At 43.6% G+C, this 21,640-nt stretch overlaps 1 protein-coding gene across 8 annotated transcripts in view; it reads left to right on the top strand.

Annotated features, from left to right (window-relative positions):
- The window catches only part of ADAMTSL3 (ADAMTS like 3), a 174,298-nt gene that overhangs the window by 59,270 nt on the left and 93,388 nt on the right, over nucleotides 1-21,640 (top strand). For all 8 annotated transcript variants that reach the window (XM_016135354.2, XM_016135356.2, XM_016135358.2 and 5 more), the window contains 4 exons: nucleotides 1,450-1,577; nucleotides 6,260-6,305; nucleotides 12,486-12,722; nucleotides 18,028-18,154. In XM_016135354.2, coding sequence (XP_015990840.2) covers nucleotides 1,450-1,577; nucleotides 6,260-6,305; nucleotides 12,486-12,722; nucleotides 18,028-18,154 — 538 coding nt within the window. The remainder of the gene's footprint in view (nucleotides 1-1,449; nucleotides 1,578-6,259; nucleotides 6,306-12,485; nucleotides 12,723-18,027; nucleotides 18,155-21,640) is intronic.

Raw genomic sequence — 21,640 nt, 5'->3', positions numbered from 1 at the left:
CACAGTTTCTACCTTTGTTGACATATCTAGGACAATCTTTCCTATATCAAGACTCTGTACCTATTATGCTCCAGTTGTTCTAGAATTTTATGGTTTCAGCATTGTAAACATAGATTTCTGATATATCTGGAATTCATTTTGGTGAAGTTATCTATGATTTAAAAAAAAAAACCATCCATCACATTAACTTGTGGTCCCCTACTACCTCCTTATACTTGGGTCTGTTTCTGGACTTTTCATTTTTTAAATTTAATACATCTGCCTGCTATTGCTATGCCAATTCTATACTCTTTTAATCGAGGCAATTTCCCTCTCATTTCCGTTCTTTTACAGTTTTTTCTCTTGGCTCTCATAGACATTCACTCCACCAGATGAACTTTATAATCGTTTTGTTAGGTTCCAAAAAAAATCGCCTTTGGGAGTTTGATTGGAGTTGCTGTAAGTTTATGGATTAATTTGGAGAGAATTAATGTTTTCAGTATTGAGTCTACCCACGTAAGCCTGAGGCTTGTTTCTCCACGCGTTCATGTCTACTTTAGGGTCCTTCGTAAAGTGTTGCGGCTGTAATACGCATTCTTTCTTTTCATATTAATATCTGAGTCTATCTCTGTATTTCTAACTTGTGAGCCACCCTCGTCTCTCTTCTCTCGAATATCCTGACATAAGTCAATGGTGCAAGCCCAGAAAACGAATGGAACCAAACCGTATCCGCAGTAGACCCTCCGCTATCTTCTTGGACCCTAAAGCTTGGTTGACTTTGTCTTGTCTCTCAGGAGGTTCCACAGATCCTCATGGAAAAAGTTTTTCTTGCAGTTAGCACCAGTGACACAGGCATGTCAGAATTTTCGGGGTGAGAACTTCTTAGGTGCAAGTCAAAAAATAATAGTCAATGTATATTATATATTTATGATATATTTGTTTTTATTGATACTTGGCCAATTTATTTAAATTTCGGGACGATAACATGTCAGCGTCAAAGCAGCTAGACACCACCTGGACAGAACCTTTGTCAGGTGGGGACGTATTCACGGGCCATGCCTTTCCATATAAACCTCCCTCGTATTGTCTTTCTTTCTTTCTTCTTCTTTCTTTATTTCTTTTCTTTCTCTTCTTTCTTTCTTTCTTCTTTCTTTCTTTCTTTCTTCTTTCTTTCTTTCTTTCTTTCTTTCTTTCTTTCTTTCTTCTTTCTTTCTTCTTTCTTTCTTTTCTTTTCTTTTTTTTCCTTCCTTCCTTCCTTCCTTCCTTCCTTCCTTCCTTCCTTCCTTCCTTCCTTCCTTCCTTCCTTCTTTCCTCAGCCGTTTCAAAGCATTTTTAGGTAACTTTGGTCTTATGAACAGCTTAGAAGAAGAAACCTAAGGAAGTTTCGGGATCTTTCTGCCGCATCTGCCTACCATTTATTTATTTATTCATTCATTCATTCATTCATTCATTTGTTCGTTCACGTTCTAGACCTCGAGGACCTCACATTCTGATGAAGAGGAGGACAGCAACTGGGACGCCTGGGGGGAGTGGAGTGAGTGCTCACGCAGCTGCGGGGGCGGGGCGTCGTACTCCCTACGCAGGTGTTTGACAGCCAGGTGAGTAGGGGGCGGCACCTGCTGCCTCTGGGCCTTTCGTGCACTGGGGAGCCAGGTTGGGTGGGGGAGAACCCCCGCCTCTTGGCTTTGGAAGGTCCTATGATGGCGATTCGGCATCTGCTCTGGCTTAGTGTCGGTCACAACCGAGAGTCACCTGCCCAACATGGTAAGGGTCCCATCCTCCTGGGGAACCTTGGCAGGGTCGCCCAGACCTGGGCTCGGAGGTCACGCCTTCTGTGTTCTGCCCTTGAGCTGTGTGGCACCTTCCGTTAGTTCCTTGTTCCGTTTTCACGCCTCAGATACGTTTGTGTCAAATGACTTGTTAACTGTAAGATCAGCTTCTTAGCGTGAGTTTGTCATAAGCCTGCACTCACCGTGCTCTGTGCTGGGACAGGAAGTGAGGTTTTTGTGCCTGGAGGACCAGTGACACAAGGGAGGAAGCTGAATGGGCCCGTGATGGAGAAGAAGCCAGATTTGTAGCCCAGGGTAAAGAAGCCGATTCTCGGACTTGCAAATTTCAAATACTAGTAAAATTCCCAAAAGCATATTTGGAAATGACATAGATTGTCAATTTTTTGTTTGGTCAGTAAGGACAGAAAGAAAAACAGACAAAACCCAACAATATTTTGAGTCTCCATTCCTGAAGTAGTACTTGCTTACCTTTTTTCATTTCTTAGGGTTTTCTTTCTTTGCTTCTTTTTCTTTTTTTGTTTTAGAACTCAGTGCAGTGTTCTTTAGTCTGTTATATACAAATCTGAAATTTTCATTTAGGCCTCAGCATTTCCCAACTTGCCCACTCCCTGAGCTCATCTAATTTGAATGAATGAATGAATGAATGAATGAATGAATAAATAAATAAATAAATAAATAAATAAATAAATAAATAAATAAAATAATCTGAGACGAGGAAACATCCTAAACCAAATATTTTGTAAAACATTCAATGAGGATAGTATGCTTGTGGTATTTATAGTAAGATAAGTATGGTGATCTATGTCTTTTTTCCCAGCTTGGTTACTGGCATGGGGCCAAGCCTGTGTCACACCCAATCATTCCATGTCTCTGAGAAGAAACAGGAACAGTACCATCATTTCGCTGCATAAAGATCAAATTAGGTTCATTCAAATTAAGGGCAGCAGATTTGTTAATAATTCACTCATTCCCTCTTCCTGCCTTTTAAGCACCCCCAAACCTTATATGCCCACTCCACGTTAAGGACTTTCACTGTAATTTTGGAAGGACTCTGACATTATTAAGAAGGAAACCTGGTTCCCTTGGAAGGCTTATCAGGTCTCTTTATCCTCGAATGGCCTTACAGACTTATTAAATCTTCATAAATATTGAGTTCTTGTGGTTGATTTTTCTTGGAAGAGGAATGTGGAGGTGGTAATGTCTAAAACCAAACAAAAACCTATCCCAGAGCTTTAGAAAGCTTTTCCATGCCTTTTCTTTCTTTTTTCTTTTTTGATCTGCATGCTCCTTTAAATTCATGATTTAGGGAATGGGGTGAATATAGTTATTTTGCTCATTTGTTTAACGTTATTTCAGAGCTTGATTACATTTAAATACATGCTCAGTTCTTTTGCTCTGCAAACCATATGCCAGCCAGAATGCCTCTTTCTCTGCAGAAGTTTGTAACTTGATATTCTAGTCAAGTGCCAACCATGGGAAACACAGGTTTAAGTTAACTACTATTTTAAAAAATTAATATATTTTTATTCTTCAAAACATATGCTTCTTAGTTTTTTAGTTTTTGAGTCAGTATATCGCCAAATGAATGTAATAAATTACTATGCTATAAACTCCAGGGAGATTTTATTAATGTTTTTAATGTATCCTCATGTGGAATCAACATATGTTTTTTATATATTCATAAATGTGTGGCTTCAAAAATCTTCAGCTTCAGGGTGTGATGAATGTTGTAATGGATAGCAAATACATACTTGTGAAATGATGTTCTTGACTTTTCATAGACTCCCGATAAGCATTCGCTCTTGCATGCAATAATCAGGGTGAAATTAAAAAGTTTGTATTCCTGCAGCTCACTTGCTTTGCGCCAAAAGAATTATTTCCAGAATAAGCTGGCAGGTTCCTGCTTGGGGAATTAGGGCTCAGGTCTCCTTAACTTTAAAATAACTTGCATTTCATTTTATGCCTGTTTCATAAAGCGGTCATTCATTTTTGTGCTAAATTGTAACCAAAGCAGATGCCACATCAGTAGAGGCCAGGCGGTGTGGGCTTAGTGTGCGTTAGGTTGGACAAAGTGAAGTGGGATGTTGAAAAATGCCGACCAGATGGTCGAGTTTTAAAAAAAAAAAAAAATACCTTACTGCTGACGTGTTGAGGGGGGCGAGAGAACCTCCTTGCATCTTTAGATCCGTGTCCTGGTACATAGTAGGTTCACTGGAGGAAGGATCTGGAGAAGGAATGAGTCCAAAATGGTTCTTTACATTTTGAGAATTCACGAAATAAAACGCTGTCTTGCTTTATCACATGGCTGCAGTCGCAGTGGGATTTTGAGTGGCGATATGCTTTAGCTTTAGCTGTTCAGGCTCCACACTCCAGATGCAGGTCTTGCTGCCTCACAATCAGAATGCAGCAGATGGCAGTGGGGTAGAGACCACGACCCTATGGTCTATACAGCAGGTCGAGAGACAGCCATAAGCCGCCTTCAACGGATAAGTTCATTCCTTTTTCTTTTAAATTCCTTTTTGCAGAAGGAGTTTTGTTTTTTCATTTAAGTTGCTTAAATTAAACAGTTACTAAAAATGCATCTGAAAAGTAATTTCTGAAGTCCTAATATACTTGTAAAGAAAACGCCACTGCTTGTAAGTTTCAGTGCTTTTTGCATTCCTGTCTTTAGATCAACTCGAATACTCTCTTGAACAGTGACTTTGTAATTTGCCTGCCCCCTTGAAATCGGAATCAGAGCTTTTTCGGGTCATAAGTCAGCACGATACAAGCAGCTTTTGGTTATCACTTCCTGAATCTATTAGCTGCTTTCCTCAGTTGGGGCTTTTCCAGAATAAGCAGAGCGCTTTAAATTCCCCTTTCCCGTTTTCCATAGTTTATTTTCATTTATCCACACAGAAAAAGCACAGTGAAATCAGTTATGTAAGTAAGTGGCCTTGTCCACTGGCAGAGCCATGGCTCCCATTTTCCTCTGACCTGCAAAGAGCCTTCTCCACCCTAATCCAGTCATCCCGCCAGCCCCCATGTCTGGTCATCCTCGAATGTTTAAGATTCGATGTAGCCTCATTGGGACTTTAATAAGTTTCAAAGTCATGTACCTCTGACAAGTCCCAAAGATGGAAACATACAATATGATGAAATGCTAAGGCCAGGTCAACCTACTGCAATGATCTCAGGGTATGTTCTAAAAATCACAGTCAGGAGAACGCTATTTAAAAAGGGACAACCTATCGGGCACCTTGTCCATTTTTCCATTCAGAAACGTAACTGCCATTCAGGTGAGGCGTTTGGAGGCAGCTGTCATGCCGTTCCTTTCACTTCAGAACTTCTTTCTCCCCTGTGCCTTCCGAGACAGCAGACGTGGCGAGACCAGGCGTACAATGAGCTCTGTATTGCTTAAATAGACGCCATCGATCATTTCATGTAGGCTCATTATTGAAATCGTGCCAGGAAAAAGTGATCTTTCCATAAGTCCTTAAAAAAGTTTTTTTTCCTATCATTCTAGGACTAAATATTTTAAAAACAATTAAAATAGTATCGATTGACTTTTAACTCAAGACGATGGGTTAAGCCTGTGTTTAGCTTTTCTTGCTCCAAGTTTGCCATTGAATTGACCAAGAAAACATAAAAGGTAAAAACGTGTGACTCCCTTGGAAAGTTGGAAAAGGCACCATTAATAAATCAGGTCTCTTTAAGGAGTTAACGTAACATAGAGAGCAGCAAGCACGGACGGAGGAAAGTACCCGCCAGGTGGACCTGCAGACATCTCAAGGGGACAGCTGCCTGGGAAATGAGTGTGGGCAGGGCCCCAGAGCAAGCGGCTGGAGGGGAGGACTCCGCAGGTGGCAGCCATCCATGGAGGACGCTTAAACCTGTGTGTGACCTCAGACCCCAAAGTATGGTCTCCTAGGACAGCCACCCAATGCCGTTTTGTAGCAGCCTCCACTTTAGGAAGGCCAGTGGTTGAAATAGAATACAGTAGCTTTGCCTCAAGCAAACTGCTTATGGGGACAGTTGTATCAGTTAAGGAGGTCATGGAGTGCCCAGCGAACGTGGGATGGTTATTTCAGTGAGGAAGAGAAATTCTGCTGTAGAGACATGAGACACAGAGGCTTCTGCCCACAGTTCTCTTCTTTTTCATAGGAAAAAAACCCCACATATACATATGCACAGGCAGTGCATTATTTTAGTGATTCTGTGGAGCCTGGGGTAAAGACCACGTGTAAGTCATATTATTACATTAATGCAGCTAGAGAATTCACTCTCTATTTAAAGTCACTCTGCCCTGAGATTTTTATAGTCTCCTGATCTTTGAAAGTCATTTCTTAGAATTTTAATTTCGAATCTTTGAGAGGTAATGTGCACCAACTGAAGTTTTACCAGTGCTGTGTTTTGGCTTTTTTAAAATTAAAAAAAATTTTTTTTTTAATGTTGCTTGCCACTTCTATGAAGTCATTGTTTTCTTTTTTTTTTCCTTTTTTTCCCTTTAGGCATTGTGAAGGGCAGAATATTCGATATAGGACGTGCAGCAATCATGTAAGTTCTGTAATAAAAATAAATAATCCAGTAAAATATGTTCACATTTTAACTTATTATGATGTGTATTGTAAAGCTGATGGTTTCTTGGTACCCTTTGTGGAAAATTCAAATATCTGTTTAATCGACAGCAGGTTTTGTATGTCTCATACCTTCCATGTATACTACCTTTTTAGGCCTTTTCACATTTATGATCTAATTTGGTAAGTATGTAATAATTTCTGAATTAATAGAAACAATACATACTGCCTGTGAATGCCTTCAAAGTTCAAAGCGCTTTTTATATACAGTGTCTCACGCTACTGTCTCACACCATCTCTGAGAAGTCACCAGGTGTGATTATTTCTCATGAAGGGATCAGAGCTGAGGGAGGGGCAGTTATTTTTCAAGAGCCATATGGGGAGAGTGCAGATTTAAACTGCTCTAGTGCTGTTTCTTCTCCCAACCACCTGCCCTGCCCACTGCAAAATGTGTTGAGAAGAACTATAGGTGACTCAAGAAATAACACACCAGAAAGGGCTTATTAATCTTACTCTTAAACATGTTTTAATTGAGGTAACGTTGATCAATACCATGATATAAGTGTCGGACGTACAGCTCTATAATGCATCATCTGTAGAGGCATTTTGCGTTCACCACCCAAACCTTCCGCCACCAAACAATTTTCTCCCTTTACCCATTTCACCCTCCCCAAACTCAGTGCCCTCTAATGACCACCAGTCTGCTCTCCATCTGCGTGTTTGTCTTGTTTGTCCTTTGTTCTGTTTTGTTTTCTATCCTACATATAAGTGGAATAATGTGTATTTGTCTTTCTCTGTGTGACTTATTTCACTGAGCGTAATACCTCCAAGGTCCATTTGTGTTGCCATAAATGGCAATATTTCATCTTTTTTATGGCTGAGTAATATTCCAGTGTATATGTGTACCACCTCTTCTTTATCCATTTGTCTGTTGATGGACACTTAGGTTGTTTCCCTATCTTGGCTATTGTAAATAATGCTGTAAAGAACATAGGGGTGTATAATTCTTTTCAAATTAGTATTTTGTATTCTTTGTATAAATACCTAGAATTGGGATAGCTGGATCCAGATGGTAGTTCTATTCTTAATTTTTAAAGGAACCTCCATACTGTATGAACTTTACTTTTATGCTACAGTGTTCAACACCAAAAAAATAAAATTCAGATATTTTGCTTTACAAATTTGAAATGCAGAATAAACATTAGAAAGAACCAATCCTCTTTTCCACACGAAACATTTCTCTCTTTAGTGAAATCAAAATGACAGGAAATAAAACAACATTTTGAGAATCTGGAGATCTAAGTGAGATTTAGGGATTTTTTGTTTTGTTTTGTTTTAATCCACTTTTCTCAGTTGGCTGTAGCTAATTTATTTTAAAAGTTTCACTTACAGGGGCTTCGTCCCTCTCTGTCCCTCCTTCAGACATGACCCTCCAACGAGCACTCAGCATAGACCCTGAGGCCTCAGTAAGGAATTACCCTTATCGAGGGTGTTTCAGAGCAAATGGGGAGTCTCCAGGGGAAGGCACACATGTCAGCAAGGAGCTCTAATACTTGAATTCACTGACTACGCATATATTTTTTTTAGACCAGGGTTTATGGGATTAAAGCAAGGCTGGAAGAGAGAGCAAAGGGATACTGCTTTTTAAAATAAGCACATCAGGATTTCATAAGCGCATTCTCTAGCATGAACACGTTCCCGTGGGAGCACCGAGGGAGCGTGGTTAGTTCTGCACAGCGGGCTCCCCAGGCTCCCCGGTTGGGTTTTCAGAAGAGGTGACATTGACGTGATCCTTGAAAGCCCCATAAAGGGCTGTGTGTCCTGTCGGTGACTAATTCCTGACAGTTTTCTCTTAGAGGGCTTCTTTCCATCACCACTGCTGCTACTCTGGGCGAGAGCCACTTCCTCTCACATCTGTCTCCAAGACTCCAGTCCATTCTGCCATCGCGGCGGCCCTGAGACGCCACCTTCCATATGTCACTCTCGTCTGGGGGTCCTTATTGCTTTTAACCCCCCTTACTTGCATTCGAGGAAGTTAGATTTCTCTCTCCTTCAGCTCACACCTTTGCTGGGCGAGAGGCTGTGCCTCGTGGATGCGGAATGAACTCCCTCCCTGCCGGCTTCTCCCTTTTGCTTACGCTGTTTTTTCATGTCTTGCCCTAGTCACCTCACACCATCCTTTAAATCCCATCTGAAGCGTCGCTTTTCTAGGATGCGTTATTTGTTTACTCTAGCTGACAGTGGCCACCTACGATCATTTATTTTTACGCTAGAGATTTTGGCATTCGTTAAGTAAGAGGATCATGAAATTGAACTCATACTACAGCTTGGACACGAAGGTAAAATAAAATGTTCAGATTTGCTTATACAAAAAAAAAAAAAAAAATCGTATTTCTCCTCAACGGCTATGCACTGGTTATCTGTGGGGGAAATGAACTACATATCTAATCCACATTAAAGCTTGGTCCAGTCCTATTCTGTAAATCATCTTCTAGGTAATGGTCTGTCTCTCTGGCATGAAAATGCTCAGTTTATTAGATAATCTCCCTGTCTTGGCCTCTCTCCTTAAGCTGTTCATGGGATGCTCTATGGATCCTCATGGCTTTTGGAAGGAAAAAAGGACCTCTGTCTTCAGGATGGTCCTCGAACGGGTGGTAGTTGTTATTTTCTGTGTCCCGTATCCCTTCCCCGTCTTCTCTCCTCCCCCTTTCTCCCTTCCTCCTCCTATTTCCTTTCCTCTTCCTCCTCCTTTTCCACGCTTTCCAGGCTGGCTACCCCCTCCTGACTGACTCAAGACTTCCTGATCTAGGATCATTTCTTATGACATCTTTTTCCTCCCCGCTTATTAACTCCATTTCATCCATTTTTGGCTTAATTCTTGAATAACCATTTTATTTCCTTCGTTGCAAAGTCCTACTGCAAGTCTGCAAACACTCGTGATAACCCACCGGTTCGGTGTGTTTCCTGCATGTGGCTGCTGCGTCTTCGATGAGCTATCGAGTAGTGCACGATTTTCTTCTTTTGTGTTCTCCACAGCATGGCGAGCCAGGCAAATCCCATAAAGTATACTTAACAAAGAAGCATTGTCTTGAATTTAACTGATATTGAGAAATGTTTCTTAGGGAAAGGAAAGCAGAAGAATGTTTGGCATTCTAGCTTCCCTAAAAGTCGATTAAACTGTTTAAGACACGAGAACCCCTATACTGGGCCTGGGCATGAGACCCAGCCGAGCCAGCCCAGCAGGCTCGGTGTTGACACTGGAAGGGTGCCAACCCAACCAGGGCGTTTACTGTAAGTAGTCCGAGGCCCCCAGGATTGCCAGAAAGCAGTGTCACACAAGGAACCGCTCGTTGCTCTGGGAATTGGCCTTGGCCCTGTCCCATTCCAGCTGCGTGTCGTTGGGCTAGTGATTACAGCCTTTCGACATCACAGTTTTCTTCATTTGTAAAAACGAGGGACATGATGACTCTGGCCTACCTAGCTCAAAGGCTGGTAGAGAACAAAGCATATGAGTGCGTCTCCCTGCGAAGTGCTGACCTGCTGTGGGCCAGGTGGTTGCCTCCGACCACCAGCTGTGGCCAAGGAGGCTGGGTCACCCCTGGGGACCCGGCCACCCCTTCAGCAAGGACTGAGTTCAGGTGGGCATCCTAGGCTGTCTTCTGCTCATCAGCCCTTGGTCATTTCCTGGATGCTCATTGTTCGAGGGAGTGGAAGGCAGTCAAGAGTCAGACAGCCAGCTCTTTCAGTCCCTAGAATAGGTGAGCTCAAAGTGAGAGAGGTCGTTTTCACCCTCTGCTCTTACACCCTTTGGCTTGGGGTTCAGCGTCAGATATAGAGAAAACTGGCCATGAGTGAGGGATGAGGAGGCCATGTAATTTTATCGACAGATGATCATCCCTATGGCTCGATGGAAGACACAGTCTTCACTCCAGGAGAGAAAGGTCATCCAGTTTCAGCCTTCTTCAATGTGACTCTTCAATAGCTGTGACCTAGGTGAAGGTTTAATCTTGCTGAAAACAACAACAAAAAAATGTGGAGGCATTGTAGGGTTTTGGAATGATTCACAGCAAACTAATATAATTAATCCCAGAAGAAAGTTGATTGATTCTATTTTACTTGTTCTCTACCTACTTCTAAAAAGGATTTTAGGTGGTTTTTAAAGGCATAAACACAGGAGAATACAAAAGTCAAGTAGTCAAAAAGGGAGAAATAATTTTTTTAAATTCTGGCTGATAACATTAATAATTATTTATGGAAAAAATAAAGTTAGACTTCTATCTTATGCCATGCATCAAATTAAATTCCAGATGTAACAAAGAGTTAAATACCGTTGCTAATACGGAATATAGTGGATAGCGTTATAATAACTATGTGTGTGGTGCCACATGGAGACTAGGCTTAACAAGGTGATAACTTCTAAATTACATAAATGTCTCATCGCTATACTGTACACTTGAAATTAACATGATAACGTATGTCAACTGTAATTGAAAAAATTAAATATGCATAAATTAAAAACTATGAAGGAACAAGAAAATTACACTTAAGTATTTATCTGTTTTTAGAGTGGGGGGTGGGAAGCACTTCTAAACTCATTAATAAGGAAAGAAACCCTCAAAGGAAATAGTAATAGGACTGACAACATATAAATTTAAAACTTCGTGACCTCACAAAGGACCCAAAACAAAATTGAGTGGGAGAAACTATTTCCAGTACAAATGACAAAGAATCGATAACTTCAGTATGAAGTCGAACAGTTCTATCTGTTAAAAAATAATAAAAAGATAAACATTCCAGTAGATAAATGAAGGACAAAACAAGAAAGTTTTGAATAATTAATTCAAGAAGCAAATAAACTTGGAAAGATAAATAAAAGGAAACACAAATTACAATGGTGGAATTCTATTTAACACTTATGGGAAAAAACATTTTAGAAAATTATAATATCCAAACTGAGAAGAGGTATTGAGAAAATAAACTTATGTAGCCTGATATTAATAATAGCTTTCTGGAAGGCAGTCAGGCAATATTTTTTTAAACCTCCAAAATTTTTTTTTTCCAGAAATTTCTTTGTGGGAAACAATCAAAGATTCGCGTAAAGATTTAGGTACAAGAATCTTTACTATTTATCCTTTTATTGAATACAAACTATTTTTTAAAATTTTTACCATGAACATTTAGTATTTTTATAATAAGGAAAAATATAAAATAATATAATGCCTTTCTGTATCTGTTCTCTTTAACTGGGAATTTAGTATATGGTTAATTCATTACCATTAATTGAGACATTTGCACCCAGTGTTGACGAGTAAAGGAACATTTTCATCATTCAGCATCTTTCTTTGGAGATATCCGATTTTCCAGTAATTAAGTAAAAATATCCTCAAGTCATCAAGGCTTGTGCAAACACCATTTGCTGCTATTACCAACGAGAGTTCACTAGGGCATTTATTTAGAATTCGTTTGCTTTTGTCATAGACAGAGTTTGGAAAAGCTGCACTCTCTGCTTCCATCTGACCTCCAGATGAAAGCAGGCATTTGGTTGCAATGAGGAGAGGTGACCGGGGCCCTGTCCACAGGGGAGGGCAGGCGGATGAATTACATAGCAAGACAACACAAACAGAGAGACAACACAAGGCCTCACAGAGCACAGCAGTTGGGGGCCGGTTAAAGTAGGGGCCAGTGACCCTTCACCTCAAAACGGCTCCCAAAGGCATGGGTGATGGTCAACATCCCCAACTAAAACTGTGAGTACCCCCCCTCCCAGAAAAGTTAAAAGCCTTCCGCTTCCCCAGGTTTCAAAAAGGAGACCATGTTTTGCATTTGAAAGTGTGTATCCAGGATGGTCAGAATAGAGAGCCGTTTGACATGTACATGGTGGAAGCTTGAACGATTTGGGAAAAAAATAATACTAGGGTGGAGGAGTGATCAGAATAAATAAAGCGGTCTCCTGGATAGCTCATTATTGTGGAGGTTTCTGTAGAATTCACAGCCAGAGATTCAGTTTTGAATTAAGAAAAAAAAAAAAGCGAAGGTTTCGAGGTGACTCGCGAGAGAGAGGCAAGTAGGGTCTGGTCTCACAGGACGGTGGTGAATGGAGCAGCTTCCTGTGTCCCGTCTCAGCGGGTGACGTGCGTGTGGCCTTCCTCTCCGCCTCCAGGACTGCTCGCCGGACGCAGAGGACTTCAGGGCCCAGCAGTGCTCGGCCTACAACGATGTCCAGTATCAGGGCCGCTACTACGAGTGGCTGCCACGGCACAATGACCCCACCGCCCCCTGTGCCCTCAAGTGCCAGGCGCGGGGACAGAACGTGGTCGTGGAGCTGGCACCCAAGGTCCTGGACGGGACTCGCTGCAACACGGACTCCCTGGACATGTGTATCAGTGGCATCTGTCAGGTGAGTCACACGCCCGCCTCCCCTTCCCCTGCTTCGGGGATGTGCCCAGCCCTCGGTGGAGAGAATCTTCTCCTCTTTTACTTCAGCTCATGTGCTAAAGTATAGAATTGTCTTCAATAATTTTAATGCAAAACAATATTTTAGGGACTGCGACTTACGGTTCGCTTATTTAAAACGGCGTAATTTTTGCCTGTGGAGAAATCAAAAGGTTGCGATATATTGATGACCTCTTAGGATTCCGCTAGGTCAGTGGTCCCCCCACTTGAAAGTGCATTGGAATCACCTCGAAGGACCTGTTACAACACAGCGTGCCTTGCTCCCACGCCTGAGGTTCCAGTCCCCGGGGGTCTGAGGCGAGGCCTGAGAACTTGCATTTCTGACACGTTTCCAGGAGATGCTGGTGCTGCTGGTCCAAGGACCACAGCTTAGAGAGCCACTGTTTTGGCAGGCTGATAGTGGTAGGCTTTCTGAGCCTTTTAATTCTCTGTTTTGCTAAGATTAATTCATTGTTTTGGGTTTTTAGAGGCAATGACTTAATTGCTGAAAAATAAGCATGAGTGCATTCCAGAAGATTTTTCAGAGTGATTGATGATCATGACAGAGGCCTAACCCCCTCCCATGGCTCATGACGGTGTGAGGGTTCAGGGCCCTTTGATGGGTTGCTGAGATAGTATGGGGGTGGCAGAGAATGAGTAGGATTCTATCCCTATTCCTCTTGATTTTTTTGGGGGAAGAAACATTTTAAATAATGAATGGCTAAGTATTCCATCAACCCTATTATGCGTGCATCTAAAATATTAGTAACAGCAAATGAACAACCTGACCACCTACTAAGCGTCAGGCGTGACCAGGCAGGCGTGTCAGACCTCACAGGCTGGGAAACGAGCTGCAGACTCGGTCCTCCCACGAGCTGCTCCTCCTCGCCTCCCTTCATCCAGAAAATGAATTCCGGTGGCTCACCACAAAACTCTGGAGTCTTCCTTGAGTCTTTAGTTTCAACCCACATACCTAATCCGTCGTGGGCCCTGTCAAGTCTAGCTCTGGAGTCCCCCTTGAATCCACCATTTATTTCTGTCACCGATGCCTTCTTTCTCAGCCCCCTCCAACCTAAACTACGTTCACAGCCTCCTGGTCTCCCAGTTTCCGCGTCCCTCTCGGGTCCATTTTTCACACAGCAGCCGAAGAGATTGTCCTCCTCCTCCTCCTCCTCTTCCTCCTCCTCCTCTTCCTCCTCCTCCTCCTCCTCCTCCTCCTCCTCCTCCTCCTCCTCCTCCTCCTCCTTCTTCTTTTTTCTGGCCTGGAAATACCGTCTTTATTATTATTTTTTTATTAATTTATTTTAAACTCTAGCTGACACCCATTGTTATGAGTTTCAGGTGCCCATCATAGTGATGAGGCATTGCTATACCTTACGAAGTCATCACAAGTCCAGTAGTCCTCCATCGCTGTACGTAGTTATCATGACGTTATTGACTCTGTTCTCTGAGGTCTAAAGCAATTGTTCAAAGACATAAGTTAGCGTTTGTCACTCCTCCCACTAGAATCCTTCGATGATGGCTCGCCACTGCGTTGGTCATGAAACCAGGGAGAACTCTCTCTCACTTGCCTTTCCAGGCTCTTCTCTGAACTGTTCTCTTCCTTACCTGTTCTTAACGTAGACTTAATTCCCCAGGTTTACAGCAAAATCAAGTGGAAGGTACAAGGATTCCCCATGTCTCCCCCACCCCATCATCCTCACGGCACCCCCATTACCAAAATCCCCTCATCGACACATCATTATTGCCTGGATTGTACATAGACACATCAGAGTTTTCATTTGTCAACAGAAGCCAGAAATCTGTATTGTAATGTGAAACGTCTGATTCGAAACAACGCCTTCCTGTTCATGACCCCGCTTCATCTGTTAATGGTTAGATTTTACTCCTGTGTACCCCAGGCTGGGTGTTCCTGCAGGAACCAGCGGCCCCCAAATCTCGCTGGTTCCAAAGATTGTTTCTCGTTAATGCTGCTTGTCCATCTTAGGTCAGCAGGGGTCTCTGCTCTTTGAATGTCTGAGAGACCCAGGCTGAAGGAGGCTTTCTTCAAACACACTTTTCTTTTCGTTTTACATAATGACAATAGCAGTGAGAAGAGGGTCAGGTGACTCATGTGCTGACCCCCAAAGCTTCTTCTAGACGTGACACAAACAATTAGATCTCATTGGCCAAAGACAATGACTGCACTTAACTCCTCATGGGGTGGAGAATTTCAGACCTCCCACAGGCCAGAATGGGAAGCTAAATGTTTATGAATACCCCTGTGCCTATCCTAGCTCCGTATAGTCTGATAGTTAAGGGAGGAATGTTAGAATATTTTTCTAAGGTAGAATCCGATTTTCAGAAATTTTAAACAGAAGTTGACTCGAAACATTATTTAGTTCTTGAAGGGTCAAATTGGACTTATCTAGAAAATTCACATGTTGCTGAATCTGTTTAAATCAGCCACTTATTTAAACACTATCTTCTTTTAGCTGATTAGGAGATCATATGCAGGAACTCTGAAATGATCCTTAGCTGAAGTGATGATTTATATATGAGCATTTATTCCAAAAACTACTGCTCGTGTATTTAAAAAATGTGTTTATGTTATCTACGATCTTGTGTAACTTGCCTCAGAATAAGATACACAAATTTTATTTTATTAACTTATACTCTGCAGTGCCTGGCTGTATAGAAATGGGTTATTAAATAAATGTTAATAAATTTTATCGATGTACTTATCCGTTAGTGTTTTTTAAATCATTATAATTATAGATCTTGACTTCAAGAGATGCCACAAAAATTGAAAACACCTCAGGCTGTTTTTAAAAGTTTCTTACTATTGATTTTGATGGATTCTGAGAGCCAGAATTCAGTAGTCCCTCAATTTCAAGGGCAGTTCTGGCTGATACTCCCGTGAATCACAGGACAACTGGAACTTCTTAGTTTTTATTTTGCTGTGATGTTTTCACTTTTATTTTTTTTGGCTGTAAGATTTGGATGAACTGTAACTTTAAAAACTTATGAAACAAATCTAAGAGCTCAGGAAGGTATTCGATTGCCCAAGATCACTCACAAAGTCCTAGACACTCTTCAAAACAAGCCCATCCTAGCTGCTAAGCCCACGCCCTTCCTGCATAGAGGGTAATTCTCATTCTCATGAAATGCAAAGTGCTCGGGGACACCGATGTGTGAGGACAGAGCTTGGCCCAGAAACACCGTTTCTGTAATTTCATAGTGAAATTGCTCCCCTCGGAGAATGTTGCGCGAACACAAGCTATTCATTGATCAAATCCCAACCAGGCAAGCGCATTTCCAAAATCCATCACTCGTAAGTCATTCCACATGTACTTGTAAATATTCATATAATGGCCCATGTCACTGGGTTCTTTGTCGTCCATCTGCTGACAACTGAGGTCGAGGAAGGCATAGCGTAGTGTTAAGATTCAGGTGCCAGATGACCTCGGTTTTAAAACCGTCACTGACATGGTATACTGGTTGTGTAGCGCTGGAAAGCTGTTTAATCCTCGTGACATTCACAGGCCTTATTTGTAAAATAGAGAGAAAAGGCATCAAGCATTTCGGAAGGCTGTTGTGGAGGTTAAAGTAATGTGTGTAACATGCTTGGCTTAATGCTAGGCACGTGGCAAACATTCAATAAAAATTAACTATTACTGCTAATATGTCCTGACTATCTTTATATAAAATCATAACGAGGATGAAAGGGTCTCAGGTCACAGAATTTAGCTACCCAGTGAACAATTTGATCCTCCCTCTGTGTTCTTTCCCACCGGGAAGTCTCCTGGCCCACGGCGGAGTATTTATTGTTGGATGACTCTGACTTTTCAAACTCGCTCATATTGAACTCGATTCGGCTTAAACCTGTAGCTTTCACCATTCAGGCAGAGAACAAATGTCAGCTCTTTCCTCACGATAGCCCTATGTGAATTCGAAAATCTCTCTAATCATAGGCATTTCCTTCCACTTCCTTGGACCTTTTTCTAACTCTCCCCAAAGCTTTCGTTTGATCGAAATTTTGGAACGAATCATCATCTATCGGTGGTTTCAGCTTCTTCTCATTTTGCATTTCCTTCAACACCATGGATCATAGTCTGATCTACAGAAGCACAGGGTCAGAACCCCATGAAAAACAGAGAGATGATCAAACTGGCCCTCTTTTTTTTTTTTTGAGCCCCTTATGATGTTCTAATTGCTATGCTAGGAGTTTTACATATATTTTCTCACTGAATTCTTACTAGACCCCATGAGAAGTATGTATGGTTATTCTACTTTTCTCTGGAGGACAATGTGTCTAGAAATTTGAATTGTTCAGCATATCCCACAGCTGGAAAGAAGTGGTCAGCGGGTCAGGTTTTGTCAGTGGGTTGTCTGCCTCCAAAATCCCTTTCCTTAGACATCAGGTATAGAAACACAAATAAAGGTGAATGGGTATGGGGAGGTAGAGATAAACTATCACCCCAGTTAATATTATTGGGCACGTTATGTAAAAGACGTATTTGTCAAATAAAAGGAAACATGGGACATAGCCCTCGCATAAGGGAACTCACAATCTCGCAAATTTATACGTTCACGCAAATGACATAAAAATAACAATTCACGGGAGTCTGAAAGAGCACTATAAGCATATTCTATACGACGCGTCTCGTTCGTTCCCTTCTTACATTTTAAAAACAGTTTATGAAGACAAATATAGAGATGTCATAACAGAGGTGGAGATATAGATATATATAGTATGGATATCAATAATGATGAAGCGATATTAAGTTATAGGTATATAGAATATAGAGATGGAAATACAGATGTGGAGATGATATAGGTAGGTGGAGATTGAGACAAAACCAGAGAAAAAGTATTTGAAGTAAAATTACGGACCAAAGGTTAGACATCGACCAGAGAGGGTGGTGGTCGTTTGGGGAGGAAATGAGAGAAGAGGGCTAGAGTAGAGGTAGGGGAAAGAAGAAACATCCTCTGTAATGTTTCATTCATTTTAGACGCTTGAAAGTATCAACAAAAATATACATAAGAGACTAAGAGTGGGGGGTATGAGGGCAGAGCCTGCACAATCATTTGGGCCTCGCATAGAATCCTACAAATGCTGTTGTACTGCAGAGCTTTAGAGTAATTCGTATTTTTGAAACCGTGTTCTCATCAGAGAGAGCCAACGCATAAACTTAAGAAGGCTCGCCCCGTACGTAAGGTTCCTGGAGGAAATGGGGTCCTGCCTCCCATTTTCGCGGCCAGTCCTGACGCCCAGCTTCTGCCTGCAGGCGGTGGGCTGCGATCGGCACCTGGGGAGTCACGCCAAGGAGGACAGCTGTGGCGTGTGTGCTGGCAACGGCTCCACCTGCAGGCTCGTGCGGGGACAGTCCAAGTCACACGTGTCTCCCGAAAAAAGTAGGTTTTCGACCCCCATGCATTGTTACCGGAAAACGAAATGTGCTTCCCTACCCCCTCTCCCTGCCCCCGATTGCTAAGCGTCTTAGTTGGAAAGAACTTGCGACCAGTTTTCTGAAAGTCAGATTTCTTCCAAAAACTGTATATCAAATTTTAGTTCCCATTACTTCTTCCAAGGATACCTATTTCTTCAAACTTTTGCCAACACAGGGAATGATCATTTTAAAATAACTGCTGGTTTTGGGGGTTAAATCACGAAGTAATAATTTATTTTATTGGCCTCTCTTTGATTGTTAACAAGGTAGAAAATGTTGTTGTGTGTTGCCCATTTATACTTTTTCATCTTTCGATCAGCTATTGAAGTCATTTACTCTTTTTCCTTGTTTGGGTTTTTTTCATCACTGTTGTAAGTTTTTATATATCACTCTAACCTTTCGTCTGTGATACCTATTTCAAATATTGTTTTCCATTTATCATTTGACTTTCAATATTGTGTTTCTAGAGTCAGTAGTTTCTAAGTTTTGTATGTTCAGAAATGTCCGCCTTTTCATTTCGGGAAGATCTGCCTTTTTAAAATCCTTGAACTGGGTCAGTAAACTTTTAATTTTTTTTGTAAAGGACCAGAGAGGAAATATTTTAGGGCTTTGTGGGGCACATAGTTCCTCTCAACCACTCAACACGAACATCGCAAAAGCTCCCACAGACAGCCTGTAAACAGAAAGGCACAACTGTGTTCCTATTAAGCTTGATTTATGAAAATGGGCTGCAGGCTGAGTTTGACCCTTGGTTTGCAGTGAAAGGAGGGCAGTGGTCAGCCACGTTAGGTGCTGCTGCCAGGTCAGCTGGAATAAGGGCCCAGCAGTTTCTCTTCCACAAGGTCAAGGCTGTGTGTGATTAGCAAGAGTGGTTGCCATGAATTTCAGGCGGAAACGGAAGCCTGACGCAATGAATGGAGAAACGAGCAGAAGGTGAGTGAACAGAGGGAGGAGGGGTCCACACCCACACTGGGCCAAGAGCTGGACACCCCACAGCTGGAGACCCGTGGTGAGGAGCCACTTGCATTCCAGCCTGTTGGCTTTTTTGACCGTTCAGTAAGAGGTAGAGTCAGCTGCTCAGAGTGAAAGCTCAGAGACTTGAAAGCGTTCTCGCTGAGGAGAGGTGGAAAGGAACGTATGGAAGGCAGTGAAGGGGTGGCCGTAAGCGGCCAGGTGAGATGGGAAGCCGTGAGTCTGTGGAGGTTCCCTCCATGGACCCCGTGATGGACCTGGCTGTGAATCGATGGGGATGCAATCACAGGAGACTCACAGGCGCGGGGTTTATGCACCTCTTTGGACGGAAGTCCGGCTGGGCGGCTGCTGGTGTCTGTAAGGAGCCGGGCTTGTCTCGCTGTCCTCCCTCATCTTCAGAGCGTGGCTTTCATCTCCGTGGCGGCACAGTCACCGCCGAACCTTCGGGTATCACGTTCATAATCCCAAAGGGCGAGGGAGGAGGCAGCGACAAAGGCAGTCTTTTGAGACTCTGCCTGTCATCCAGGAAGGGCAGTCCCTGCCGGGGAATTCACCTCACTGATCAAAACTGTGGCATGTGGCATGTGGCTCCTAAGGGGGCCGAGAACCAGGTGAGCAGCATTATAGCCATTCTCCTACCGCAGATGCTGGTGCTTTGCAATCAATGCCCGGTGTTCGCTGAATCCCACGGCCTCCTTACATGACTGTGGGCCTGGTGTCAGACCCGTTTCACAGGTGAGGGAAGCAAGGACGTAGGGGTGTGATTAAGGATTGGGGTCCAGGGCCAGACGGACGGGGTGTAAAGTCCGGGCCTGTCCCTTACCGGCTGTGACAGTGCAGCATGTCATTAACTATGTGTGTCTCGGTTTTCTGATTTTAAACTGGGAAGAGTGATAGCCCCGCCTTTGTGGGGAGGGTGTCAGGATTGAATAAACCAGCCAGACCGAGTGTCACTGTCGGTGTGTGGCCCTAGGGGTGATCAGGAGATGCTAGTTGTATTTTTGTCAGAAATATTATTCATTTGGGTCCCAAAGGGTGTCATGTCTCTTATAGACATTGATTGTAAATGTGGCTATTTGTCAACGGATTTCTAAATCAAGGATCGGCCGATTTGGGTATTATTTGTATGCGAGCCACTGAGAGGCCTCCTCGAAAGTATCAAAAAAGAGTGACTTTCAGGAGGGCGCAAAGTGGGAGAAAGACGAAGGAGGGCAAGGCAGAGAAGAGGAGCTGATTCAGGGCGGCCTTGGGGTGAGCACTGAAGGGGGAGGGGGTGGCCAGCTCCAAGCTGGGGAAACACCGGGAGTTTGTGCTGGCCTGAGAAAGTGTACCGATGTCACCGGAAAAAGACGTCGTCCCGTCGGGGTCCAAAAGAGCTTAGAAATTGAGACCGTTCTCGTCAAGCCAGGGTAGCAGCCGAGTGAAACTGGGTCGAGGAGCCCGGCTTTCTGGAGAAGTGCGCAGAGGAGACACTGCCGTGGGATCGGATGGGGCAGGAGGCACCGCTGGCTGCGGGGGGCTCGAGCCGTTTGCGCCCCGCGGCTCTTCACGCCCGGCGAGGTAGTGCATGTTCTCTCTCTCTCTCTCTCTGACACACACACACACACACACACTGATTGTCAATTTCTGGGTTATAGATCCTCTTGACAATGGATTGAAAGTCATGCATTGTCTCTCCCGGAAGATGCGCATGTATCTACCTACGAGCCCCAAATCCGCCATTCCAACTTTCTGAGGGGTTCTCAGATGCCCGATGCCAGTTCAGGACAGTCCAGGAAAGAGCCCCTGAAAACATTAACGTATGTTTTCGGTCAATTTCTACGGACAAAGCGCCCCTGGATCGCACAGGCCCGCGCCCGCGGCGGGCACCGGCTTCCGTGCGCACGCGCCTGGGCTGAGGCTGCCGGTGGCGGAGGTGCCCGCCTCCGCGACAGCGCGGCGTGTCTCGTCCTTGCCGGCCACCGCAGCCCCTTCCCGTCTGTCACCGCGCCAAGCTGGCCGGCTGAAGCCGGTGCTGGCTGGATCGCCGGTGGGCCATATGGAAGCACTTCCCTGTAATGGTGCTCTGAGCGAGGGAGGGAAGCGTGGAAACGAAGCCACGTCTCTCCCTGGGCGCCCCACACTGGGCCCGCGGACTCCGTGAGGCCCCCACGCCCTCACCTCGCCAAGCCCTCCCTTCTGAGCGCCCCGGGACGCGCGCACACACACACACACACACACACACACACACACGGGAGTGCAGACACGCCCGTGGGAGGCTCTTGGCGTGGCCCTGCTCTGGACAGGGAGCACGAAGACGCTCACAGGCTGTGATTCAAGGTGCAAGAGCCCGGAGCCAAAACCTTCGCTGTGAGAAAACTCAGAAACCCATCCAGATACAACACATGCATTTCCTGTCCGGAGGGAGGAGAGAGGCTGAATTACATACACCCTGGCGTCAACAGCTGTGGGTGTTGTGACAAGGCAGTATAAGCCACTC

This window comes from Rousettus aegyptiacus, unplaced genomic scaffold, assembly GCF_014176215.1.
Source record: "Rousettus aegyptiacus isolate mRouAeg1 unplaced genomic scaffold, mRouAeg1.p scaffold_m13_p_14, whole genome shotgun sequence".
Classification (NCBI taxonomy): domain Eukaryota; kingdom Metazoa; phylum Chordata; class Mammalia; order Chiroptera; family Pteropodidae; genus Rousettus; species Rousettus aegyptiacus.
Note: the sequence above shows the minus strand (reverse complement) of the source record. Positions and strands in the feature narration are given on the sequence as shown.